Raw genomic sequence first — 27,681 nt, forward strand, 5'->3', positions numbered from 1 at the left:
TTACACACAATGCTTTATTATTCTAGGGCAGCTTGAAGTAACTATCCATATTTATGCTCTTAAGTACTTCATTGAGAAAAATGTTGAATGTTAAATTAAGAGACCGGACTTGATGTGTTTGCTGGTCTGGGCTGAGTAAAAGTTTAGCCAGCTCCACTTGAATACACTTGTTACAGCTCGTCAAGAAAAGGTGTATGTCCCAAGTTTCCACTTGCTGCCATTGACTTCTTGCCAGAAACAAACTTTTTTGCAGCCTTAAACAAAACACAGAAAGTTAAATAATGCTACCATTAAGTAGTAAACCATGGATTTTGAGTTTATGGATAAGACATTCTAAGCCAGCAATTCTATAATACACCCTCATGCGACAAGTAACTGTTAAGATGGTTGGTGTTTTATTATGAATGTGAACAGCATCACATATAAAACTAAGCAAGCAGGAGGTCTCCAGATGAGGATAGTTTTGAAAAGGGTATAAGAAAACCCCCACTGACCATCAAAACAGGACAGAATAGCTGCTGCTAGGCTGCACTTTGTTCTATATTATGATGGCAAAAAGCCTAGGTTGACCAAAATACCCTCACTGATGACATAAAAATAATTTTTATGACATGGTGTCCTTTTATTTTGGAAGAGGGGCTGTTGGTGATAGTATTAAGAGTTTGTAATCTAAGCTGTTTGAAGCTTACAATCTTCTTGCTTTAGCCTCTAGAATGCTGGGGGGTTCCAGGCCCATGCCTGGCTGGCCAGGTATTCTTCATGTCACTATTAAGTATTCCAGAAGAGGGCAGAACTAGGTAGAGCATTACTGGAGTTAGCTTGTCTGATGCAAGAGAGGTGGTGGAAGTGCATGAGCAGGGATTCACACAGCCTTTACACATATGGATATTTTTTAGATTGTTAGGATAAATTCTGGGGTCAACTGAAATGCAGGCAGGGTTGGTATCTAAAAGCAGCCTGTCTCTTCTATCCCACTGTCACCACACAATGAGGGAGTGGTGTCTTTACTAGAGTTCACCTTATTAGTACTCAACCTTTTTTTTTGGCTTTTTGACATAGGGGGGTTTCTCTCCAGAGTGAGACCAGGCTGGCCTCAAACTCAGATCTGCCTGCCTCTACATCTCAAGTGCTGGGCTCAAAAGCATGTACCTCCATACCTGGCTGTAACAAACAACTCACTCTTGTAGGGAACAATAATATTTAAGAGGGGGTGAGGAAAACTAGCAATAGAAGGTCTTAGGCAGAAAAAATGGAGAAAACCATGAGACCCTGTATGATAAAGGACCGGGAAGGTGCTTCTGTGGGCGAGGGGTGGTGGTGAAGGAGCAGCAAACAGCCATGAAACCTGTTTCAAGCCAAGCAACCTGAAGTTGCTTATCTGATTCCAAGAGTTTAAAATGGGCATTTCCTTGAATGAGGAGGACATATACACCTAAGTTGCTAGGAAGGCTGTCTGTGGACACGATGGAAAGGGCTTTCCTGCTCTGTGCACCAACACACAGGCCCCAAGGAAGCTTAGGCAGTTCTTCTGAAGGTTCTTCATTAAGGTTAAACAATCAAAGGCTGAAACACATATTTCATTTGCTTACCTTTATGACATCAGCATCAGCCACGGAGTCAATTTGTTGAAGGAAAGTGGGTGGTGACATGTAAGAGCCAGCAAGTAGGGCCTGTGACCCAATCTCACTCAGGAAACCCTCTGAAGTCTCCACAGACATGAGGTATCCAGCTTTCAGCTTGTTCCTGTCCAATACAAGCAGGAGTCAGTTTTTAACAGCAAGATAGTAAATGTACTTCAAACAAGTTGCCATTTGATTTTGGAGTATAGCTTAGATCCATGTAAAACTTTTAAGGTGAGTTTTGATCATGAACCAAATTATTTTTTTTATGAAGCAACTTTTATGAAAACAATGTATTTGTTGTTACTGCTCTCCTCCCACCCCCAAGATAGGGCCTCTCTACATAGCCCTGGCTGTCTGGCACTCACTACAGCTGGCTTTGAACTAAAGAAATCTGCTTGCCTCTTATTCACAAGTGTTAGGATTAAAGGTATATACTTCATGTCCAGCTATGACTATATTTTTAATTTTTTTCCAGGCATTTCTAATAAGGAAAAATATCTACATATGTGGATTCTTTCTTTCTTTTTTTTGTTTTTTGAGACAGGGTTTCTCTGTATTGTTTTGGAGGCTGTCCTGGAACCCGCTCTGTAGACCAGGCTGGCCTTGAACTCACAGAGATCTGCCTGCCTCTTCCTCCCAAGTGTTGGGATTCAAAGTGTGGGCCACCAATGCCTGGCAGCGTATGTGGATTCTTAACACACCATCCACTTGGCTGAAATAATTACATACACACACACACACACACACACACACACACACACACACACAGAGAGAGAGAGAGAGAGAGAGAGAGAGAGCACCAGATCCCATTACTCAACAAGGATTTATCTCAATGAGGAAAAGGTATTATGGAGAAGGCAGGTGGGAAAGTATGGTACAATAAGCTTACATATGGATGCAAAACCTTCATTTTTTAATAAAACAAACTCAATTCACAATTATGCCATAAAGAAATTGTTATAACAATTATAACATCTTCAAAAGGCATTTGAATTATCAATACTGGAAATGAACTATCTGGGTAAAAGGTGCTTCCTGCCAAACATAATGACCCAAACTCAGTCCCAGAACCCACACAGTGAGAGGGCACAACTCCTCCAAGTTGTCCTCTAACCTCTACACATGTGTAATGGCATGGGTGAGCCCCCCCCCCCCAATACACACACAAAAAAAGATGGGGTTGGAGAGATGGCTCAGTGGTTAAAAATATTTGTTGCTTTTACAGAGGACATGGGTTTGGTTCCCAGCACCCACACAGTAGTTCACAACCATTGGATTCAGGGGATCCGACATGCCTGAGGGCATCAGGCATGCAAATTATGCACACACCTGCAGGGAAAAATTCATACACATAAAATAAAAAAATTAAATATAAAAAAAGAACCATTAGAAGGGTAACAAGGGTCATTTCCGCAGTGCTGGGAATAGAACCCATGTTCTGTACATGCAAGGCAAGTCTCCACACGCTTTTCCCTTTTAATACTATTCTTTACTTCTCAATTCTTGTGAGTGTATAGTATTGTTTTATTTAATCAGCTTTTAAGTTCCTAAGTATGAAATAACTAATATAGAAACTTACTTGGCAGCTTGGACATCTGCACTGGAAAGGTTTCCTTGAGCAACTGCTTTTACTTGGTTGTAGGCAGCCTTGATAACCTAGAGTATACAAGTGAAAACTGGTCATCAGTGACCAAAGTCTGGGGCTCCCAAGGTAATCAACACCCCTTTACTGAGGCAAAAACACAACAGGAAATTCTAGTATCCACTGGGAATTCTGTGGTCACCATGTGCTCCTTAAAGTCACTGTTTATACAGATCTGTGGGTTTCGTGTGAAATGTTCTCCCGACGCTCTTATGTCTGAACCTGGACCCAGCTGGTGGTACTATTCTGAGAGGTGACAGAGCATTTGGGACTTGGCCTAGTGAGCAGATGCAGCCACTGGGGCTGCGCCTGGAGGGCTACAGCTCGGGCTGCCCCGGTCCTGTTTTCTGCACTTTAATCCAGAAAATGTGAGGAGCTACCTCTGTGAACTCCTCCACCACACCCTTTCTATGACAAACTGAAACTGAGCCTTTTCCTTTAGATGCTGACTGTCACAGCAATGAGAAATGAAGCTGCACTTGTATGTATGTGTATATAACTGGTAGTATCCACACAGTCAAGCTTCTTACAAACCTTAAGTGGCATAGTACAGAAACTGGCTGAAGAGGATGCCTCTTCCTCAAGGGAGATAGAACAGACTCCATGTTACATGCAAACATTAACCTAGAAGGCATGTACACACCTAGAACACCAGAGTCCAGTAATCAAAAAAGAAAAAATCCCAAGTTTCACTGAGATGGGTACTTGGTACATATTTGCTGAACAAATAAATTAGGATCTGACCCAGGATTTTCTCCACCTCATTCCTGACCATTCTGGACTTATGGCTTTTTATTCTCTGTAACCACCTAAATTCTAAAATTCTAAGACTTTGATTTCCCGTCCGTATTTATTAGGAGACTGAATGCCCATGAAGAAAACTTACTATGAATCCATGGTCACTGTGTAAAGGAGACCCTCTCATGCTGCAGGTTCATTCTCTGCTTTTAGCCACTCACTCCCCACGTCTCATGCTTTCAAGTTTCTCTTCTTACCCTCCACATATGATTTAGTATTGCCTTATAACATTAGCTTTTGTTGCTTAACTAAAATGTCCTGTATTTACACTTGCTCTTTTCACAAATTTGAACCATTTATTGTTTTCTAACTTCTTTATCTGCTCAAGTCTATCTTTATGATTATTTCCTTCAACTTAAAACTCTATGTTAAAATTGTCCTACAACTCTTCTAGCCTCCTCTTTATAGACCTAAGTTCCTCTTGTTTCCACCAAGCTTTCATTCCTTTGCACTCAATACCAGAATCCCTTATCTGGTTTTCTTTTCCTTCTGGGTTTTTGTTTGTTTGTTTGTTTTGTTTTGTTTTGGACACAAGAATTCCTGTAGCCCAGGGCTGGCCCAAAACTCACTATGTAGCTGACGTCGACCTTGAACTTTTGATCTTTCTGCCTCCACCTGATTAGTACTGGGATAATGAGTACTGGATTATAGGCATGTGCCACCAAACCCTGTGATGAACTCAGGGCCTCATATGTTATGAGAATGCACTCTACTAATTGAGCTACACCCCCAGCCTTACTAACACCATCTCTACAATGAAGACTTACAAATATGCATCTTAGACTTGACCTTTCCTGGGTTCTGAAAATCAGAAGCCAGAACATGTCTAAGCAGAACCAAAGATGTACTCCCCCTTCCTGCAAGCATTTATATGCATTTTTTAAAGTTTTCCCAGTAACAGATTATTCAATGATATCATACCAAAGAGATCCTTGACAAATCATGATATTCAGACATTTCACATTTAACTAAAAAAACACAATGAGAGAAAAGCTTTGGGAGTTAATGAGTTTGAACTTACATCACCAGCAGCTTCAGCTTGGGAGATAGTGTAAATTCCGAAGAGCCCAGAATCTGAGTAGCTGGCATTAAATGCAGAAACCTGAAATATAATGAAACTTTACTGTATAATATTTTTACTGGTAGAAAATTTCCCCAATGTGGTTTGAATAAAACTTACACCTTTGTAATATAAGACAGATAATAATTTAATTCTGGTGAGGGCCAAATGTTCTGTATAAATTGTCCCTTTCAGAACTGCAAAGCTTTAAAAAGTTTTTGTCATTTAAACTTTCCTAAAACAACTGCCCATTTTCCTCTTTATTGGGCTTTTTCAAGCTTCTCTTGATGACTAAGAGCAGTACTAACATAATTACAGCATACAGTACTGCCAAGTGACAGACTTGATTTATTTTGCTGTTGATACCAACTGTCTCACCAATTTACTTGTACTTCTATAAACTAAAGGCAAAGGGCTAGAAACAAATGTTGCCTAGTGGCCACAGACATTTAAGGTAGCAAGAAATTTAACTTATGAATAACAGAGAGGGTGAGTCAAGTTTCAAGCTCCTACAGTTGACCTTGAGTGCCAGATCAGCACTGTATAGTACTCATGTGGACTATTTAATATAGACAGAGACACAGAGACACACACACAGACACAGACACACACAGACACACACAGACACAGACACACACACACACACACACACACACACACACACACACACACACACACACACACACACACACACACGAGAGGCACATACATATATATCTCATTTAAGATGTTAAAAGATACAGATTTTCAGATTCGTGAAACAGATTTATTATTTCATGTCCCTGTGAATGCAGCCTGAAAAGCCCACATTTCAAACCTGTGTTCTAGATGTTTCTTATGCACAATGAAGTTTGAAAATCATTGGTTTAATCTATGTAAAGCATACAAAGAAATCTACTTCAAGTTTAATTATAATTCTAAGACAATCCTAGATACACCTCAAACTTCTGGCTCATTTCTGATGTTCTAATATAAGAGCATTAGTAACATGCACTGGTGGAATGACACATCAAGAAAATATGGATGATGAATCAAGGGAAAGGAAACTTGCAGGAGATTAAATTTAAGACAAAGGATTTCAAACTGTGTGTCAGGGAACCCAGAGGCTTCACACAGGAGATTCAAAGGGTTTCATAGATAGTCTTCCAAATCTCTTTAGAAGTCAAAATACTTGTGTTGTGCATTGTAACTAGGAAATGATATAAAAAAGTTCCTCTGCCTATAAAGGTTGAAAACTACTGCTCAAATGTTAAATAGAGGGGCAAACCCCAGAAGAATGTAGATTGTAATTTCCACTGAGCTGTCAAATGACTGAGGACTTAGTGAAGCACTGTACTAGAAACTGACTACTGTTTAGTCCTGTAATTGAAGTACCTTTCTCTCAGTCTGTCTTTTTCTTTGAGACAGAGTGTTATGCAGTCTGGGCTGGTCTCACACTTGCTCCCTAGATGGGCCTGCTTGAACTGCTATCACCACTGTCTCGACATTCCATGATCTATTTCTATGATTACAGATGTGTACTATCATACTCAGCTCATTTGTCTTTTATAAGCAGACTAAAGGCCAAGGAGTTACATATAAATACTTGGTTTACATTTCACGATTTCTTTTTCTTTCTCACTTGAGGCAGGGTCTTAGTGTGTAATGATCCTCCTGCCTCACCATTCAAGAGCTGGGATTACAAGAGTATGCCACCATGCCAGTTGACATTTCATTCATTCCTAATGCAAATATCACATTTTGAAAGCATTTTCCTGTCATGAAAGTGTAAAAGTGTCAAAAGTTAAGGTGGCACAGTGGCACACACCTGTAATCCCAGCACTTAGTAGGTAGAGGCAAGAATATTGGGTGGTCAAAGCCAAATTCAGCTACATAGCAAGTTTTGAGACCAGTTTGGGATACATGAAACCCTGTCTCCAAAAAAAAAAAAAAGGGGAGGGGGTGCACAAAAACCAAACCAGACCAAACATAAAGGTTATGTGTCTTCTGTTAATTTTTCAATGATTTGTTCTTTTTTTATTTTTTATTTTTAATTTATTATGTATACAACATTCTGCCTCCACGTATGCCTGCACCCCAGATGAGGGCACAAGATCTCATTACAGATGGTTGTGAGCCACCATGTGGTTGCTGGGAATTGAACTCAGGATCTCTGGAAGAGCAGCCAGTGTTCTTAACTTCTGAGCCATCTCTCCAGCCCTCAATAATTTATTCTCACGTGCATTGATTGTTTCGCCTACATATATGTCTGTATGAGGGTGTCAGATCACCTAGAACTGGGAGTTACACAGTTGTGAACTGCCATGTAGATGCTAGGAGTTGAACCCAGGTCCTCTGGAAGAGTAGTCAGTGCTCTTAACCACTAAGCCGTCTCTCTAGCCCTGAGCCTTCTGTTCTCATTGTTATCATTCTGTGTAAATTTAATCTCAAGCTGGAATTATATGTTTGTAAACAATTCACTGGCCTTTTTGCCCACTTGCTTGGAAAACAAAGACCAGCAAAACTGAGAAAGCAGCCTCAGGAACAGAAAAAGAAAGTAATATAATTAGAATTATTAGAATTCTAGAATTAGAATCTAGGGAAATAAGGAAAATTAAGTCTTTTATTAGCATTTTTCTTGATATATCAAATGTATTTGTACATAACTGTGCATGTGTGCTTGTGTGTGCATATGTATATAGGCTGGACAACAACGTTGGGTATCATTTGTCAGATAATGATTACCTTGTTTTTTGAGACTAGGTCTCTTATTGGCCTGGAACACATATAGTAGGCAAAGCAGACCGTTCATGAAGTCCCAGAGACCCACCTCCCAACATTGGGATTATAAACACATGCCACCACATTTAGCCGTCTTACATGGTTTCTGGGGATTGAATTTGGGTCTTCATGTTTGCAAAGTAAGTACTTTACCCCTCCCCTTCCCTCTGTTGGAATACCAGGTTTGAGCCACCCAATCAAGCTTATGTTTGCTCATTTTAAATTTTAAAATCAGACTATTACTAATAGATAGCCAAAATTATATCACAACATGTTTCTGAAAGCTAAAACAGGAAATACTGACTCACATCAAAAGGCTGATTACTTCCTTTGGCAACACTCTGGCTCAGGAGGCTGGTGGTATTGTTGCCCCTCTTGATATGTGGTCCAGCACCAAGAAGATGCTGAAGTACACTAAATGCATTTGCTCCTGTATCTCCAATGGCAGCACTTTCTGCTACAATAGCAGCATGGACCAGGTTGTCTCCATTTTGCTCCCGAATTTCACCTGGGATCATGTAAGGAGGGAGTACGAAAAATAGCTTTATTACATTGGTTTTATTCATCAGCATCCTCTATGGCATAGTACTAATTAACTAAGATTAGAGCATGTGTAACATAATACCTGAGCCAGCTAGTTCTTTTCTTCTGTACTGATACAGTTTGGTAACAATCAAGCCAATACTGCCCCAACATGCTATTTCTGCAGACAAGTGCCATTAGCATATGGTATTAAACTCAGGAGAAAGAATACTTACCTCCACGGTATGTGGCTTTTGCACCAGCTGAACCAAGGCCACCCCTCATGTTGAGAAATTGTTCAGCAACTTGTTTCAGGACAGAATGACTCACACCTGTTTCAATAAAAGCAAAAAACAAAGCTAAGTTAGTATTTCTATAATTATAAAGCATCTGTTTTTCCTGGTTTTAAAATATATAATTATTAGATGTAAATATAGGCTCTGAGATAGCTCAGCTGGCAAAGGCACTGCATCAGTCTGGAAACCAGAGTTGGATGGAACCCTGGAACCCACCTGAAGATGAAAGGAGAGAATCAAGTCTACAAAGTTATCCTCTGACCTCCACACATGTGGTGCTGGTGGCATATGCTCAGCTGTTAATCATGTACACATATATATTAAAAATCATGTTTTAAATCCAAAAGTACACAAATAGTACAGAAATAAATATCAAAGAAAACACAAATCTTCTTGCCAAAATATCACTCTTCCTGGTATCAATTTATAATTTGCTATTAACTATTATATTTATCTAGATGCTTTCCTGTATAGTTACTAGTATATGTTAATTTTCTTTCCCTTTTAGTCTTTATTTTTCAAGATAGGGCTTTTCTCTGTAGCCCTGGCTGTCCTGGGACTCACTCTGTAGACCAGGCTGGCCTCAGAGATCCACCTGCCTCTGCCTCCTGAGTACTGGGATTAAAGGTGTGTGCCACTAATGCCCAGCTCACTTTTATTCTTTTGTGGCGCCAGGAGCTGTAGGCTAAACGCATGTTCTACAACTGAGCTATATCCTAAGACCCAATTATAAAAGTATTATTCTCTTTTATGTTCCTAACTCGTCTTCCATAATTTGTATCTAAGTAGTTTGAAAAGGCTATAAAATATTCCACTCTATGACTGCATCATTTATTTAACCAACCTTTTTAATTGGCATTAGTATGTTTCTAATAGCTGTTAGAATATTGCATTTTACATCAAAGGGCAATCAAGAGTGAAAAGACAACCCATATAATAGAAGATATCTGCAAGCTACATATGTGATAAGGAGCTATTAAATTTATACTCCCACCAGTAATTCTTTTTCTTTTTAAGATAGAGTCTTACTATGTAGCTCTGGTTGGTTTGGAATGCACTATGTAGACAAGGCTGACCTCAAACTCAGAGAGATCTACCTGCTTCTAGAGTATTGGGATTAAAGACATGAGCTACCATGCTCAGCACAGCAATAATTTTTGACATCGTATATTTCTCCAAATCCTAGGAAAAGTCCAACCTCTTAATTTTTGCCAATCTCAGATGAAAATTTCTTAGTTATTAGTGATGCTCTTTGCTTATAAAAATTTACCTTTGTCACAAATTTTATAAACACTGCCAAGACTATAAAGGAAGTAGTAAAATACTGGAATCTGTTTCCCAAACAACTAGCAATTAAAACTCTATACTGTCTTCTTCTGAGTTTTTAAAAATGTTCAACCCCTTGAATATATCATATACTTTAAGGGGTTGCTCTTAGGAAGCAAACTGATATGCAGGCAATTTCAGACTTACCAAGTCCAACCAAAGCCATTCTTGCACTTGTGAAGTGGTTCTGAATAAAATAATGTAACTGAGGAAGTAAAGAAGAGCTATTAGGTCATATTAATATAAACACAAAAGCTAAAAAGATACAAGTGCAGCATGGCAGGAAACAAATTCCCAGGTTTGAACGTTGACATAATGAACTAGGAGGATTAGGTATTATTGCTCATTGCACTGTGACTTTATTACTAAAAACTATAACTTAGAAGAACAGGACCTTCATTGTGCTCATGGGTCTATAACTTTCATGAAAACTCCTATAAAACCTCTGAATATTTTTTTAAAGATTTATTTATCATGTATACAGTGTTCTGCCTGCATGTATGCCTGCATGCCAGAAGAGGGCACCAGATCTCATTATAGATGGTTGTGAGCCATCTATGAGAGATTGCTGGGAATTGAACTCAGGATGTCCTCCTGGAGGAGTAACCAGTGCTCTTAACCTCTGAGTCATCTCTCCAGCCCAAAACCTCTGAATTTAAAAAGAATGAATTGCTGGGGAAAGTGACAAAAGCACTTGCCATACAAGTGTCAAAGCCAAAGTTTGGATCCCAGAACCCATGGAAGTGCCAGGTGGCATGGTGGTGCGCCTGAAGTTCCAGCCATTAAAGGCAGAGACAGGCAATCACCGAGCCTGTGTCTGATTACAAGACCCTGCCTCAATATATAAGGTGGGAGAGTGATTGAGGATGACTCCTGACTTCAGCCCTGAACCTCCACATGTATATCCCCACATACATGCAAAACATGCACACACATACACACATCATACCACAGATACAAAAATGGAAGAAATATAAAAAGAATGAGTGAAGACAAATTAAACGTATATACTGGCTTGAAATCAAGAATGAGACTAAATTTATACCCTTAGAATTATACTGTAGTTTTAAACAGTACATCTAATTTACTGTACCTTTACACACATAATCATACATTATAAACATTGTGATGGACCTACTATGACTACACTTCTCCTACCTGTTCCCCCACTTGTTTCTTTCCTTTGAGATAGGTCTGTCCTACCCATTTTTTCTTTTTTTTATTTTGGTTTTTCGAGATAGGGTTTCTCTGTGGCTTTGGAGGCTGTCCAGGAGCTAGCTCTTGTAGACCAGGGTGGTCTCAAACTCACAGAGATCCGCCTGCCTCTGCCTCCCGAGTGCTGGGATTAAAGGCGTGCGCCACCAACGCCCAGCTGTCCTACCCATTTCTGAAACCAATTTGTCTAAAACTTTACTTGCTATCAGGTCAGCCAACACCTGGGTTTCTGTGATGGTTAATCCATCTTATCAAATTGATGGAAAAGACCCATCCTAATTTGGGCTGGGATCCAGGACTGAACAAAAAGGAGATAGCTAGTGGAGCACCAGGATTTGTCAATCTGCTTCCTGACTGCAGATGCAATGTGACCAGCTGCCACACGGTCCACTGTCATGCCTTCTTGCCATGACAGACAATATCCTCAAACTTTAAGCCAATATAAACTTTCTTCTTCCTATAAGTTGTTTTTTATCAAGAATGTGATCATAGCAATGACAAAGTTACCAACACAGCTTCTAATACAGATTACAGAATTGTCTAAGTGAGTGTAAAATACAAAAATAACATGACCACTGTCCCTAAACTCCTGTTTCTGATATCCCATTAAGATGGATGAAGTTGAATCTAGGTGGAATCTTTAAAACCAGTCAACTGAAGCTGGAATGCAGTGGTGCACACATGTGATCCTGGCACACAGGAGGCCAAGGTGAGTCTGAGGTCAGTCTAGGTTACTATACAGAGGAGAAAACCCAACTATTCAGTCATGCAACCAGCCACACATGGTTACCAAAAATCAGTGAGATTTGGGAATCTTGGTTTATATGGCTACCTTAGGCTAATCTATCTTATTAGGAATAATACTACCTCCAACCAGTTGAAAATTTGTTTTGGGACCAAGAAAACCCCTCATTTTATAGGAAGTGTAAGTGTACTCCAGTTTCTAAGCAGAGATATACTGTTCTGTACTGTGAGGCACAGTATCTCCTGCAGTGCTTCAGAGAGTGCCTGAAGTGTTACCGTTCGAGTTTATCATGGTTAACATTCTAGTATTTGTGTACGGATAGAGTTTATTGTTTTAAATGTGACTTTTTGATCTATCCAAATTCACAAACTTTCTTTATTTAAAATAAACTATGGAATGTTTACATATCTGTATATGCATGCATACATACATTTAAGTTAAAGGCAGAATAGAACACTGTGAAATCAGTTTTCTCTTTCTACTTACATGGCTCCTGGAGATCAAACTCAGGTCACCAGTCTTGTGTGACAAGTGCCTTTACCCATTAACTCATCTCTCCAGGCCCCCAAATTTTCTGACAAAAAGATGGAAGGGGATAGGTGGTAGAAGAGGGCCATTAGGATTATATCCACCTATCTATTCTTATAGCATATATATCTATGCACCAGATACATGCCTGATGCCACAGAAGCCAGAAAAGGGCACTGGGTCCTTTGGAGTTATAGATTGTCATGAGCTACCATGTAGGTGCTAAAATTAAACATGAGTCCTCTGGAAGAGTAGCCAGTGCTCTCAACCTCTGAGCTGGCTCTTCAGCCAATGTTTCTTACTTTAGAAACAAAGTTCTAAAGCATACATTTGCCTGTGATTTGTGATGCATTTGGCCTGCTGGCCCAGGGAGGCTGATGTACTAGAAAAGATAAATAAACAATGGTAGGCTAAAGACTGGGAACTAAGAAAGTGGGGTTCATTTCATACATGTCATCAGAGGCATTAAATATTTATAACCACAAAGTAATTTACTATGATATTTTACCATTAAATTATTTTAAAAGTATATGTACACACAGAAAAAGTTTATGGGAGCAAATACATCAGGTATGAAGAATGAGACCCTTTAGGCATCTAAGATAGTTTTGTTTTTGGCTTTGAGTCTTAATTCTTGGTATTTCCTCTGGTTAGAATTGTCTTCTCCCAGCACATTCTGAGTGTGTGCAGGCATGCATGTGCAGTATATGTACATGTACAGAGAACAGAGAAAGGTGTCAGAGGTCCTGCTCTATCATTTACTACCTTATTCCATTGAAACAGGGTCTTTAACTGAATCAGGAGCTAGGTCGGCATCTAGCCCTGGTGATTCTCTTGTCTCCACTTCACAACACTGGGGTTACAGCTACACATGGCTACTCTTGGTTTTTTACATGGGTGTTGGAATCTTAACTCAGGTCCTCATGTTTATGAACAAAGAACTCTTACATACTTAGCCATCTCTGTGGACCCATGTGAGACAATATCTTGTCCTTCATTTTGCTTGTTTTAGATTTTCATTTTATCCCCTCCCCCCCAAATACAAGTACTTTGGGGGAAAAAAAAAGGATTTCCTTCCTTCCTTCCTCTTTTTCCAAGACAGGGTTTCTCTGTGTAGCTCTGGCTGTCCTGGAACTCACTGTGTAGACTCACTGGCCTTGAATTCACAGAGATCCACCTACCTCTGCCTCTTGAGTACTCAGATTAAAGGCCTGTGCCACCACTGCCTGGCTGGATTTCTTAAAATTAGGAAGTAAAACAAAAAACTAACAAACACCCTGAAATAGAATGTTTAATATGACAGGGTCTGGTGGCTAGGAGTCAGTAATCATAAGATGTAGTCCCGTCACTTACTTGCTCTGATGTTACTTTCCCCACCCTATAGTCAGGACAATACAAAGGATTAGCCAAGGTATTCTTGTAGGCAGCATCATGCAAGTTCTCAATCACACCTGAAAGACAGATAAGCAACAGGTACTCATATGTATGGATGACTACAGTATTTTTAAAAGTCAGCAACAAGCCTACACAGACTTGAGATTCAAATTTTCAGAGACTTGAAATTTGTTACCATACAACCTCTATTAATTTTTAAAGAGGTGCCTGTGGAATACACACACAAAAAAAGGAGTGTAATGATAACTCTTTCTGCCAGCTGCCCGAGTTCCTCCGCCATGTTAGGGCCCCTAAATAACACACAGAGTCACACATTAGCTACAATGTTGCTGGCCAATGACTAGGATTTCCCATTTGCTAGCTCAGTCCCAATTATCACCATAACTACCAATCTATACATCTTATAAGGACTTATCTTACCGAGGATGCCGGCCTTGTGCGTCCTTCTCTGGGATCACATGGCGACTCTCTACATTTCCCAGAATCCTCCTCGACTCCTAGCTCCACCTATCTTGCTTCCCTACTGGCCAACAGTGCTTTATTTATCAATCAACAAGACAAACATACACACAGAAGGACCTCCCCCATCAAAGGTGACCTCAAACAGTTGTCTCTGTAAGACAAGTATAACTCATTTAATCTAAATCTGACTGCACTTCCAGGTTCCCTCCCTGGTTAATGAGGAAGTTACCAGGACACAGAAAGCTATGAAAGCAGCAAACTTAGGTTAAGCAATAACTCTTGTGGAGTCAAAGCTACCACTGACCTGCATTTGCTCTTTACTGATGCCCTGGCACTGTCCCTGCCTTCTGGCTTCTGTGCCTTCTCTGGAACTATATTTCCTATATCTGTTCATTATTTGGGCACACCTCCAGATGCTAGGAACTGTGCTAGTTAATAGAAACAAAGAGATGCATCAGATATAATGGCTACTTTCAAAATGTTGAGGGGGAAAATTACTAAATAAAATTGTTATGAGTACAATGTTAGCAAGGAAGTGTGCAGCTGGGCACATGAAACAATAGTAGAAAATCTGGTAAGTCTTCTAGAATGACTGATGAATTCTCAGGTGAATAATTTGTGAATCACACAATATGCAGAGGAAACAGATAAAGAAAACTCCAATTTGGGGATGGGGGAGTCTGTCACTCAAATTGGTTTAATAAATGATGACTGGCTATAGCGAGGCAGGGAGTAAAGGTGGGACAACCAAACTAGGTTGACTGGGACACTGGGATAAAGAGGGGGCAGAGTCAGAGAGATGCCAGCAGATACAGAAGCAGCAGAATGTATTAAAAATGAGGTTACAAGGCTGCTGACTGAGACGATCCAGCCTCACAGAAAACTCCAGCCAAGGCTTAACCATTATCCTAAGTTTTCTCAGGGTCTAAAGATTACCAGCACCCCCATACAACAAGAAGTAGTCTAGGGAACAGTGCCCACATTTCCAAAAGATGGATTATGGATATTATCATGTAAAGGAAGTTGGTTACAAGTTGTTATTGATAATGGTCAAAAAAAAAAAAAAAGAAAAAAAAAGAAAAAAAAAAGAAAAAGAAGATTAGATCTCAGGGATCTCATTTTGCAAAGAAAAAAGGGGGGATATAGAAATGATAGGATAAAAGGGCAAATCACTGAATCTACTTTTAAACAAACAAACAAAAAACAAACAAAAAAAAACCCAACCACTAGTCTTAAATATTTCACATTGGTATGGATTTTGCTATATTGATTCAAATTTAATTTTGTTATACTGTATTTGTATTTCTACTCTTGTTTGAGGTATTGTGTTTAAGCAACTCATTAAAAAATGTAATGTATAATTAAGAAACACAAATTAATAGTCATCTATAATAGTCAAACTTAGTCATATTAGGTATGCTTTCAAGGTCATACACAGATATATTAGATGGATAGATGGTCTTCAAATACTTCAAAGACCCATCGAACATGATATTTAATATGTCTAGTAACCTAAGGTTTTCATGACAGTGAGATAGGTCTGCTCCTGGCAGCACCAATTTACTTAGAGAAGATAATGGGCATTGAAGAAACTCCATATGGAGTCTGCCTTTCTTATGGCAAAATCCAGCCATTTGGGCAAAAAACTGCCCTTGTCTTGACTGCTAACAGTATGCTGTCCAAACTGTACAAGCAGGACACAAAGAAAAGAGACTGCTGATCTTTGCCAAGACAGGGTAGGGCAGTCCTTCAAAATTTCTTGCTTCAGAGAAATGTCTGTCAGATATTAGACCTGTAGGCCAAAGATGGATGCCCCAATGTTATAGAGGAATTTAGGGTGACTGTCAGATGTCCCTATTGTTAGGTAACATTTCACCCTTCTAGAGTCTTTGGTGGAGTTGAAGACTAGATAGTCATTATTACAAAAGATAAAATAAGCATAAAACTTTAGAGTCACAAAGACAAAACAGATAGAATATTTTCTCAATTTTGCAAGTACAAATGGACTAGATATTAACTGTAATTCTTACTAGATAATTGTTTTTGTTATATATAATTCTACTATGTTAAAAAGTAAAACCTTTTTAACTAGACAAAAAGGGGGACATGTAGAATATTCCTTTACATTGTATGAATATATGTCAGTATGATTGGTTTAATAAACAAACTGACTGACCAAATAGCTACACAAAATAAGATTAGGTGGGAGAGCCAAATCGAGAATGCTGGGAAGGAGAAGAGTGGTCAGAGGAGTCACCAGTTAGACACAGAGTGAGTTGGAGACACAAATGGGATAGAGGTAAAAGCCACATAGTAGAATGTAGTTTAACAGAAATGGATTAATTTAAGTTGCAAGAGCTAGTTAGTAATAAGCCTGAGCTATTGACCAAGTATTTGTAATTAATCTAAGCCTTTGTGTGGTTAATTGGTGGCTGGGAAAGAAAAGTCCACCTACAGGAGTCAGTGCTAGAAAGGGAAGATGGAGGGGCAGGAAACAATAGCTAGAAAGAAGGAAAGCTCTTCAAAGTCTTCACTGTTAAGGAATAAAAAATGTTTAATCTGATTTGAACATTATACATTTAGACAAGTATCAAAATAGACATGGTTCCCGCTAATAAGTACAATTTTTATATACAAATAATCATAATAAAAACTAAGAGAAGGGGGTTGGAGTCAGATGAAAGCTTTAAAGGCTAGGCAAGAGTTTGGACTCTAACTCACAAGTTGTTTTTAAAGGGTGTTCACTTTGTTTTCAAAGCAGAAGGATCACCAACTGGCAAGGAATCCGCAAGTTGGACTAAATTAGTAATCCTAGAAGTGGAGGTGAGAGCAGCACCAGGAGATGTAACAGGACATATCTTGTCAGAATAAGATGAGGGCTGGGACTCTGCTGTGGAGAAGCAGCCACTCTGCACATAAGTCATCGTTTTTTGTTTTGTTTTGTTTTGTTTTGTTTTTTTGAGACAGGCTCTCTCTGTGTTCCTAGCTGTCCTGGAACTCACTCTGTAAACCAGGCTGGCCATGAACTCAGAGATCCACCTGCCTCGGACTCCTGAGTGCTGGGATTAAAGGCATGTGTCAACACAGCTGTAAGTCATCTTTTCTACAACTTTGTCATTTGTTCATATTCCTCTGTGACACAAAGCATAACCATGAAGTATTAGCCATACACACCTCTCACTAAGTTGCAGATAGGTTCTTTCTCGACAGACCTGCATTTGGTTCCCAGTGCCACCCAGAACCACTACAGCTGGTCCTTATTCTTGTCTGCATGCTCATTTTGGCTCCTACCAGAAGCTGTATAATTTCTAAAAGCCAGCAGTGTTTGATTACAGGTTTTGCCAGCCATATCTGTCAAGCATTACAAATATCAATATGAAAAAGTTATTTTAAGAATTATGGAGTGTGTTTTTTCTTAAAATTTTTACTGAAACATGTAACAGTAAATTACAACAGTAGAAGTAAAATAAACTGCTGTTGGGTTTGTTCTAAACAAATCAAAATCACAACACAACGAGGGAAAAGTGAGAGCAGACAGGATTCTACTATCAATTTGCTCACCATCAAATGTGGAAAACAATACAAATGTTTAGTAATAATAAAACAAATAAGACTCTTAAATAATGGAGCACATTTTGGGAGATATTTTCATGTCCATACAGAATATTCTTCACAAATGGATCTTCTCAAAACCAGTATCTTGAAAATAATGGAATGGAATTGTCAAATGTACTCACGAGTCTGTGAATTCTGAAAGGCAACAGCTTTGTCAATCTTTAGCTGAGACTGAAGGGCAGCTACTTCCCAACGGCGAAATTCTGGTGCTGTGGTGACATTGAGCAGGAACTCCATCAGAATTTCACTATAGAAAAAAGTGAAGAGAGAGCTACAGGTCAAAATTATATGCTGGTGTTATGTGATGGGACACATACCTTTAATCTGACAGGTGGCGCCTGGAGGACTTTGTCTTCTAGACTAGCATGAGCTATGAAGTAATACTGTTTTGAAAAATCAAGGCCTTGGGTGGGAGCTCAAGGATTGAATGCTCACTTAGCATGCTCCAAAACTCTAGGTCAGTGGTTCTCAACCTTCCTAATGCTGTAACCCTTTAATGCTATGGTGACCCCAACCATAAAATTATTTTTGTTGTTACTTCTTAACTTTAATTTCGCTACTGTTACAAATCATAATGTAAATAAATATCTGCATTTTCCAACAGTCTTAGGTGACCCCTGTGAAAGGGTTGTTTAACCTCCAAAGAGGTCATGACCCATAGGTTAAGAACCACTGCTCTAGGTGATCTCCAGGACAACAAAATGTGAAGTCACAAAATTCGAAGTTAAGATACTAAACTGTAATCTTATTTGTGGCTAGGAGCCTAATCAACACTAGCTTTGTGAATAATATTCTAGAATAAAAGTCTAAGGTCACAGTGACAAAGTCAACTGAATAGTAACATAGTCTTTGTTTTATTTTATAAGTTAGTATACAAGTATTAGGTTTCATCAAGGCATTTTAAAATACATTTTTATTGTCACTTCCTTTCTCCCTTCATGTCACATATTTTACTGTCCTCCTTGACTACTTCTTCTTTTTTTTTTGGTTTTTCGAGACAGGGTTTCTCTATGTAGCTTTGGGACCTATCCTAGCACTCGCTCTGGAGACTAGGCTGGCCTCAAACTCACAGAGATCCGCCTGCCTCTGCCTCCCAAGTGCTGGGATTAAAGGCATGTGCCACCAACGCCCAGCCCCTCCTTGACTTCTTTAACACCCTTTCCAGTATCATGAACTACCCTCTCCCCTCCCCCCACTAAACATTAAAAGCTAGGACCTGCTGAGAGAATATGATCTTTCTGAGTCTAGGTCATCTTGTTTAATACATGCTTGGAATTTTTTTCTTTTTTATTAATTAAATTTTTTCATTTATTTTGCATACTGACCACAGTTTGCTCCCCCATGGTCCTGTTCTCTCCCACTGCCTCCCATCTATACCACTCCCTATCTACTCCTCCTTTGTCTCCGTTCAGAAAGGGGCAAGTCTCCCATGGGCATCATCAAAGCATGGCACATCAAGTGAGGCAGGACCAAGCTCCTCCCACTGCATCAAGGCTGGGCAAGGCAACCCAGCATGGGTAATAGGTTCCCAAAAGCCAGTTCAGGCACCAGGAGAGGTCCTGATCCCACTGCTTAAGGGCCCTACAAACAGACCAAGAAGCTTGATATTTCCTTAAAAAGCAGATGCTATTTCTATTTTTATTATAAACCTTTTTCTTTAGATTTTAAAGTTTTATTATGCACATATGCCTCTGTGTATAGGTTTATAAATATGAGTCCAGGTACCTGTAGAGGCCAAAAAAGGGCATTGGATCCCTTGGAGCTGGAGTTACAAGCAGTTTTGAGTCTCCAGATGTGGGTGTTAGGAACCAAATTTAGGTTCTCTGCAAGAGCAGTATGCATTCTTAACCACTAAACCATTTCTCTGGTCCCTAAACGTTTTTTTTTGTTGTTGTTGTTGTTGACATAATAGTAGGTTTCATTATGACACATATGTAGCATGGTACTATCTGTCCCTAGTATCCCCATAAAAGCATATGTTCTAATACATGCAAGTACTTACATATCATTTCGCATGCCTTCTATAGTGTAGGCCATATTTTCCCTTGTTGCTGCCACACTGAATTGAAAATAAATTACAGTAAATAATCTGAATCAGAAAACAGCTTTTCTTGTATATTCTTTGTTAAAGCATATAATTCTTTGTACTACCAGTGAAAATATTTATTCAACTAAAATTTTAAAGTATTTTTTAAAAAGTGGCAAATAAATCTATCTTAAAAAGTAATCAAGTTTTGACACATGCTACAAAATGGATGAACCTTGAGGACCTTATATTAAGTAAGTTACTAATGGACATATTTTGTATAATTTATTCCTATGAAGAACAAAATGGCAGCAAAATGTAAAGCTAACATTCCAATAAAAAAAAGACTGTCAAAATCAGAGAAAATATGATGGTGGGCAAGGATGAAGGTAAAGGGAAGACACAGTTTATTGGACAGAGTTTCAGCTGAGGACAATAATGAAGTTGCAGAGATGGAAAGTGGTAACGACTATCAAATGCCACTTGATGCCATGGAACTATATATACATCTAAAGTGGCAAGTTTCACATTCCTCATATGCTACAATGAAAAACAAAAGGGCAAATATTCAAGACTTCCTTGTACCCTTTCAATAACAATTCTTATTTTCCCTAACTCTAGAAACCATACCCCTAAGTATTTTGTTTTTAAACTCTTTATGTAGATGTACAGATTTATTTCACTTCCTAACTGTTGTGTAATTAGGAAGTGAAACATTAGTTATTTTCCAAAAAAGATTATTTTATTTATATGTGTGCATGTGCCATGTATGTGCAGGTGCCTATGGAGGCATGATGCTGGTGAGATCTGCTGGAGCTGGTCTTACAGGTCTCCTTGAGAAGCAATAGGCATTCTTAACCATAGAGATATTTCTATTCCCAGGTTATCAGTTCTTCATAGTTCTATCATGGCTATCATTATGTACCCATTTCCTTGAACTGGACTTTCAGCTTCCAGTCTTTAAAAAACAACACAGGCATGGCATCACAGCACTGCACTGCTGATACTACTCCTGGTTTCCTCTTTGGGAAATAGCCTTCATCTATCTTTTGTCCCCTTTCCTTTTAGTTTTTTTTCTCTTTTCTCCCTGATTTAGGGTTTTTACTTTTCCCAATCAGAAATATTTTACATATTGTGTACACTATAAATATCTTCTCCCAATCAGTCACATATATCTACTGTTTGCACAGCCCTGTTTCACATTTTTTTATGACAACTCATCAACTTTTCCCTTCTGTTTAAGAAATCTTCAGCCCCTTTGTTAACAAAGGGGAGTCACCCTATAATTGAATATTTCTGTGTCCCCCACCCCCTACAAGACTGCATAGTCCTGGCTTACTGTAAGTCTGGAGCTTACCGAGATCCATCTGCCTCTGCCTCCCAAGTGCTGTTATTAAACACATATGCTACCATGCCCCGCTCCCTCCATCCCAAAGACTTTATTTTTAATCATGTGTGTAAGTATGTGTCTGTGAGGGTGTGTGTACACATGAATATAGCTGACTGTAGTGGCCAGAAAGTGTTGGATCCTTGGAACTGGAGTTAGAGTAGTTGTGAGCTGTCTGATGTGGGTGCTGGAAACCAAACTGGGGTTCTCTGCAAGGACAATGTACCTTTTTAACTCCTGAGCCATCTTTCCAGCCCTGGCTATTTCTTGTTACTATTTAACAAACCTTAATTTACCACCAATTGCTTCAATTCCACGGGTTATCTTGAAAGACGACGCTCCTTTGGTAGTCTTGAAAAAGAAAGGATGCTTTTCTTAATAGTTGTTCTAAGCCATGTCTGCCACACATCACACTATATTAAAATCTATGGCCTTAACTGTTATTTGTAGCTCCAAATAGAATTTTACTAAGTAGGTCCTAACTAGCAGGTACTTTTTAATAAGAATTATGAGATTTAACAAAATTCATTGCATGTATATACACATACATGCGTACTTTTGTTTTGTTTTTCTGAGGCAAAGTCTCCTTACATAGTCTCAGCTGGCCTATAACTTTTAAGTAAGTCAGGGTTACCTCAAACTCTAGAATGGACTTTCCTGCCTCAGCTTCCCTGAGTACTGCAATTACAAGCCACATGCTACCACATCTGGCTTAGATTTAATACAAAATAAAACTGTGTAAAAATTCCATTAGCAAATATAAGCTTACTAGACATATATTGGTGAGGCTTTTTGGGTGTAGCTTCTGACATTATTATTATTATTATTATTATTATTATTATTTGGTTTTTCGAGACGGGGTTTCTCTGTGGCTTTGGAGGCTGTCCTGGAACTAGCTCTTGTAGACCAGGCTAGTCTTGAACTCACAGAGATCTGTCTGCCTCTGCCTCTTGAGTGCTGGGATTAAAGGTGTGCGCCACCACTGCCTGGTGCTTCTGACATTATTAGGAAAACACAATTGTACAGCAAACTTCCTGATCCTTTGGATTCTGCAGTTATTTCCAAACTTTCTAAAATGTTTCCTTAACTTTAGGTGCAGGAATGTTTTTTTGTAGAGGTATCCAATAAAGATGACATCAATGGCCATGTCAAGGAAGGGGGAAAGTCCACAAGAACGAATGAACTACAGGCAACAGAAGAAAGCTGGGAGTGGAGGAGGTGGTTTTCCCCATTCACAGAGCATACCAATTGGTTGTCTAGCGACAAATGGTCAGCAGATTGAGCAGATTATATTTAAGAATGTGTAGGCTCACAACTAAAAACATAAATGCATATAGTAACAATTAATAAAAAAAGAGGCCATGAATTTGAAGGAGATCAGGGAGGGTACATGGGAGAGTTTGGAGGGAAGAAAGGAGAGAAATATTATAATCTCAAAGAGGCAGAGGAAGACTTGAATATGGAAAAATACTACTTTTTCAATTTTTGGCACTTTTTATTAAAACAATTGTTGCCTCCCCCCTACGATTTCTTATGCTTCAATACCAGCATCCAACTGGATAATAACAATTGTTGTCTGTGGCAAATATCCTGTGGTTTCTCATGTTATAGATGGAATTTTCTAGCACTGAACAGCAGCCCTGTTCATGTCCACTCAGAATCTGGATATGTGATCTTATTAGGAAACAAGGTCATTGTGAATGAATCAAGGTCAAATCATACTGGATTAACAGGAGCTCTAAACCCATTATGATAGGTGTCCTCCTAAGAGGACATCTAGACACAAGGACAGACAGAAGGTCAGCTAAGTGACAAGAATAGGTATTTGAGTAATGCAGCTTTAAGCTGAGGATTATTAGTAAATACCAGAAGCTGGAAAGAGACAAGGAAGGACTCTTCCCTATGGAAACATGGTCCTGCTAATGCCTTGACTTACTATAATACCTTGACTTAAAGTTAAGTCTCTAAAGCTGTAAGAGGATAAATTTCTTTGTGTTAAAGCAACCAGTTTGTATAAATATGACACATCAGCTCAAGGAAACAAATATAGGAGCATTGCTTTCAGGCTTCTGCTGTTGTTTTATCAAAACAAGGTTTGGTGTAGCTCAGGCTAGCCTTACTCTTGAGCCTCTTGTCTCCATCTCCCAAGTGCTTAGATTAAAGGAGTGAACCTCGATGCCTGGGTTGCTTTTATGTGTGTACACACACACACACACACACACACACACACACACAAACACACACACACACACACACACACACACACTCATAAACCAGAGGAAATAGTGGCATGTTTTCTGTTGCTTTCTGCTTTAGTTCCTTGAGACAAGGTCTTCTCTAACTGAACCTAAAACTATCTTTTTTGGCCTGGCTAGTAAACAGCACCCTCACAGGGTCTGCTTATCTCTGCTAGGGGTACAGGCATGCATGGCTATGACTGGTTTCTTTCTTTACATGGGTGCTGGTGTTTGTTTTGTTTGTTTGTTGTTGTTTTGTTTTCTCTCGAGGCAGGATTTCTCTGTGTTGCCCTGGCTGTCCTGGAACTAGCTCTGTAGCCTAGGCTATCCTCAAACTCAGAGGTATCATCTACGGCTGGTGCTGACATCTAACTCAGGTTCTAATGCTTATACAGCAAGGGTTTTACTAAATCATCCCAGCCCTATTTTTGTCAATTCCCTACAGACCCAAGACTACACATCATTTCCAAACACTAAGGTAATAAAGGTACTTACCAAACTAGATGCAAGACGTAGTAAATGAGAGGTTCCTAAGTTGTTGGAGTCCTCATATCTGCTGCCTGCTTTAACGAATAAGCCAATTCTTGATAAGGGAGCATAGTTTTCCAGAGAAGCAATCACCAAACCATTTGGTAATTTGGTAAACTGTAGTTAAGACAGAACAGAAATGTGACCACCCCCTGTCTTTTAGCGAAGAGTTTAAATAAAACAGATGTGCTCTCCAGTGAGCAGCTCTGTGTGACTAACCTCAAGATCCTCAGGCTGCAGAGGTACTCCTGCAGGGGGAACTGGAGTTTTAACCTTCGGGGCAACTTTGAGGGAGTAAAATCTCTAAAAACAACAAAGACAGGTTACATATACTATCCCAAGAACAGTCCTTTACATGTAAAAGCACTCCATCACCAATGCAACTCAACACAGTGACCGCATGCAAATCACCACCTTCATGGGAAGTTCAGACAAGTAACTCACTAATAAGTTTATTAGCCATTTAGTCTATCCAAGTCATATCCACTCCTCCACACCCCCCCCCTTCTTTTTTGAAAAACTTTTGCAATGTAGCCTGGGATGACCTCAAACTCATGATGCCTCTGGGACTACAGGTTTCTACTATGGCTGGTCTAAGTCATTCTTTAACTTCTATTTGTGATTTATAGGGAATACTGAGTTCTCTATGATCTTTTATTTATTATTTCATTGAAGTTTCAAATGTTTCCTTCTAGTTCTAATGTTTTCAAAGTTATTGAACAACTGGATCACTACATCAACACTTTTAAAAGTACATGTCAGCATTATTGCTTCCTCGATTTGTCAGTCTCTTTATTTTCCAGCTAAAATAGCCTCTATCTCCTTGATCATTTCGAGGATCTTTTCTCAAAGTCCTTAACATATCCACTGCATTTTCATCCTTTTACATGCTATACTAAGCACATTCAACTAAGGAAGGGTCTTAGCTTCTTTGGCCAAGTATCTGCATCATCTTACGATCAACAAGAGATTAAAACAACAATAGATTCTTTTTTTTTCTGCAGAATTTTTTATTTGAATTAGAAACAAGATTATTTTACATGACAATCCCAGTTCCCTCTCCCCTCCCCCCCCACAACTAAAACCCTACCTATCACATATCCTTTCTGCTCCCCCTGGATAGTAAGGCCTTCCATAGGGTGTCATCAGATTCTATTGCATCCTTTGGGATAGGGCCTAGGCCTACCCCCTTGTCTTGGCTCAGCGAGTATTCCTCTATGTGGAATGGGCTCCCAAAGTCCACACCTATGCTAGGGATAAGTACTGAACTACTACAGGAGGTCCTGTAGTCAACAACAGATTTTCAGTATAACATGTAATAACTTGGATGATGGATCTAAAGTTCATTGACTTTATTCACATATGCTTATATATTTACAAGTTATGTATAAGAGCATAAAGCTGTTCTGACATTCTAATAACGTCTAGGGTTCACAGAGTTACTAATGGGCATGCAAGCAAATACATTTTCATTCTGCTAAGGTCAATAAACATGTTGCTATTGTTTGGCAAAGGTCCCTGTAAAGGTCTACAATGTTCCTACTCTGTATTGCCCTAGTGCTGGGCTAATCTGGCTGCTGCTCCTCATTTGCTCTTAGTATTACTACCATCCCTTCAGTCCTGCTTTTTAATTATGAATCAAAAGGAGCTCTTTGTCATTACCAATTTAGTTTGCTGGTTAAGGTGTATGTAGCTACGTGGGATTTATGGCTGTGATTTCCCAAGATATAATTCCACAATATCCAAGTAGTCCACATATGAATTCCACAGTTCCATTACCAAGCAAGATTTAGGTGCTTCTGGGTAGTGACATTTTAAAACTTCTGCACTTTTTTTGTTCCTTTCAGGAAAGACTTACCTTCTAAATTGTCATATAATTTCTATTTTGTTTTAATAACACACACGTCAATTTATCCCCATGGAAATTAGGAAAGGCAGTACTACCCTCAAAGGACGGTTAGTAATTGGTTGGTCTAGGCACAAGGAATACAACTATGGCCTAAATTTGTACAATTCTGCAATACACTTTTGCATTATTGTCTCGGTCTCTCAACACAGATACTACTGACATTTTGGCGTTGGTAATTCTATGTTGTACGGGCTGCTGCTACAGTACAGCTAGATGTTTAGCAACACCTCTGACCTCTAGATGCCAGGGGAACGCTCTCAAAGGGATGTTAGGAACAAAAAGCTCCTCATGTAACCGGCTAGTAGGGGCAAATTGACCCTTGCTGAAATTTAGATGCTCCCATTTTCATCTCTTGATAACCGTGTATCTCAGTGATAACGCGCGGGCACACGATGTACTACCTACTCTTCAAGTGACTACATAATTTAGTGTTAGGAAGGAGCACTGAGGAAAGGATCAAGAGCCCCTTTTCATTTGGAGGAAAGTTTTTAAATAAGAGACTGAGAAAAATAGCATGTTAGGAAGGCCGGGACTCAGCACTGACAGGAACGAGGGTGCGGGGGTACGGGGCACTGTGATAAGTGTCGCATCGCATCGCATCGGTGTATTTATTCCACTCGAAAGCACTGGGAAAACTGATGCTCCAGGACAAACTTAGGAGCAGAGGCCGCGGCTGGGAAAGCAAGCGGCCTGGGTGTCACCTGCTTCCGCCCTACCCTGCTACTCGAGTGACCTTCAGGAGTATCCCGAGAGTCGCTTCAGCGCCACTCGCAAGGCCACCCTTCTCTCCTGCTTTCCCGGCGTTGGCTGTCCTCTGCTCACAGGACCGGCTGAGCCTCCCCTTGGCCTCAGCCCTCCGGCAGTCCGCTTCTCCGCGGGGTTCACCTGAAGGGCAGACCCAGGCCCGAGGCCAGGGCCGCACACCCGGCCCCGAGTGGCCGAAACGCCTCCCCCGCCCTGCCCCACGCGCGCATACGTGCTCACCGAGAAGGACCCGGCCTTGCTGAGGAACTTCATGGCTCTAGCGTGTGCCCTTTGCCGCGGTCACCGCCGCTAGTAGCGAAGAAAGATGGTGTCGGAGGACCAAGTTTCCCGGCGTGCCCTGCGAGCTTGCCCACGCCCCCTTGGCCGGGCGACTCTCTACACATGCCTTGCTCCACTGCTCCTGGAGGCGGTACCGGTGCAGCTCCTGCAGGTGAGACGCTAGCGGTCTCCTAGGCTAGCACGCAGCGGGGAGCTTCGGTTACCCTTTCTGTGTTCTTTTCCTGCAAGAACATGCAGCCTGTAATCCTAACTGCGTCTGCAACCATCACGGTCATCCCAGCCCCGCTAGACTCTCGTCCCAGGGCTGCGGGTGAGACCGGTCCTGTCCGTGGACTTGGCGGTACTTCCTGTTCCCCGGAGGTCCAACCCTTGCCACCTTTATTGTAGTCGTCACCAACCTGTGAATTTGGTGACCGCCGAGACCGTAAGACTAGTGCCACCTCTGACAGATCGACCCGCTTGTAGGTGGACCTAAGGGGATTGTCACCAGCAATGTGTGTGTGTGTGTGTGTGTGTGTGTGTGTGTGTGTGTGTGTGTGTGTGTGATGGTGTGTGTGTGTGTGT

At 40.1% G+C, this 27,681-nt stretch overlaps 2 protein-coding genes across 2 annotated transcripts in view; one reads left to right on the forward strand and one right to left on the reverse strand.

Moving 5' to 3' along the window:
- LOC100750822 (cytochrome b-c1 complex subunit 2, mitochondrial) lies at nucleotides 1–27,186 on the reverse strand. Its single transcript, XM_027410217.2, has 14 exons — nucleotides 27,058–27,186; nucleotides 24,384–24,467; nucleotides 24,132–24,281; nucleotides 21,686–21,750; nucleotides 19,989–20,045; nucleotides 18,109–18,233; nucleotides 13,868–13,965; nucleotides 10,174–10,231; nucleotides 8,641–8,736; nucleotides 8,191–8,390; nucleotides 5,084–5,164; nucleotides 3,202–3,278; nucleotides 1,590–1,743; nucleotides 1–254 (listed from the first exon to the last, which is right to left on the reverse strand). The coding sequence occupies exons 1-14, from the start codon at nucleotides 27,088–27,090 to the stop codon at nucleotides 171–173; spliced, it is 1,362 nt and encodes a 453-aa protein (XP_027266018.1). The 5' UTR covers nucleotides 27,091–27,186; the 3' UTR covers nucleotides 1–170.
- LOC103159818 (translation initiation factor IF-2-like) overlaps nucleotides 26,588–27,681 on the forward strand; it is a 26,495-nt gene continuing 25,401 nt past the window's right edge. Inside the window, exons 1-2 of the mRNA XM_027410226.2 lie at nucleotides 26,588–26,677; nucleotides 26,965–27,268. Coding sequence (XP_027266027.2) covers nucleotides 26,588–26,677; nucleotides 26,965–27,268 — 394 coding nt within the window. The remainder of the gene's footprint in view (nucleotides 26,678–26,964; nucleotides 27,269–27,681) is intronic.

Source organism: Cricetulus griseus, chromosome 3, assembly GCF_003668045.3.
Source record: "Cricetulus griseus strain 17A/GY chromosome 3, alternate assembly CriGri-PICRH-1.0, whole genome shotgun sequence".
NCBI lineage: Eukaryota > Metazoa > Chordata > Mammalia > Rodentia > Cricetidae > Cricetulus > Cricetulus griseus.

Excerpts from the sequence above, each read along its gene's own strand:
- LOC100750822 (XM_027410217.2), bottom strand. The coding sequence starts at position 27,090 with ATGAAGTTCCTCAGCAAGGCCGGGTCCTTCTCG. Across the intron at positions 5,165-8,190 it reads GAAGTAATCAGCCTTTTGAT|GTTTCTGCATTTAATGCCAG; the intron begins GTGAGTCAGTAT and ends ATTATATTTCAG. Across the intron at positions 3,279-5,083 it reads AAGCTGAAGCTGCTGGTGAT|GTTATCAAGGCTGCCTACAA; the intron begins GTAAGTTCAAAC and ends TGTATACTCTAG.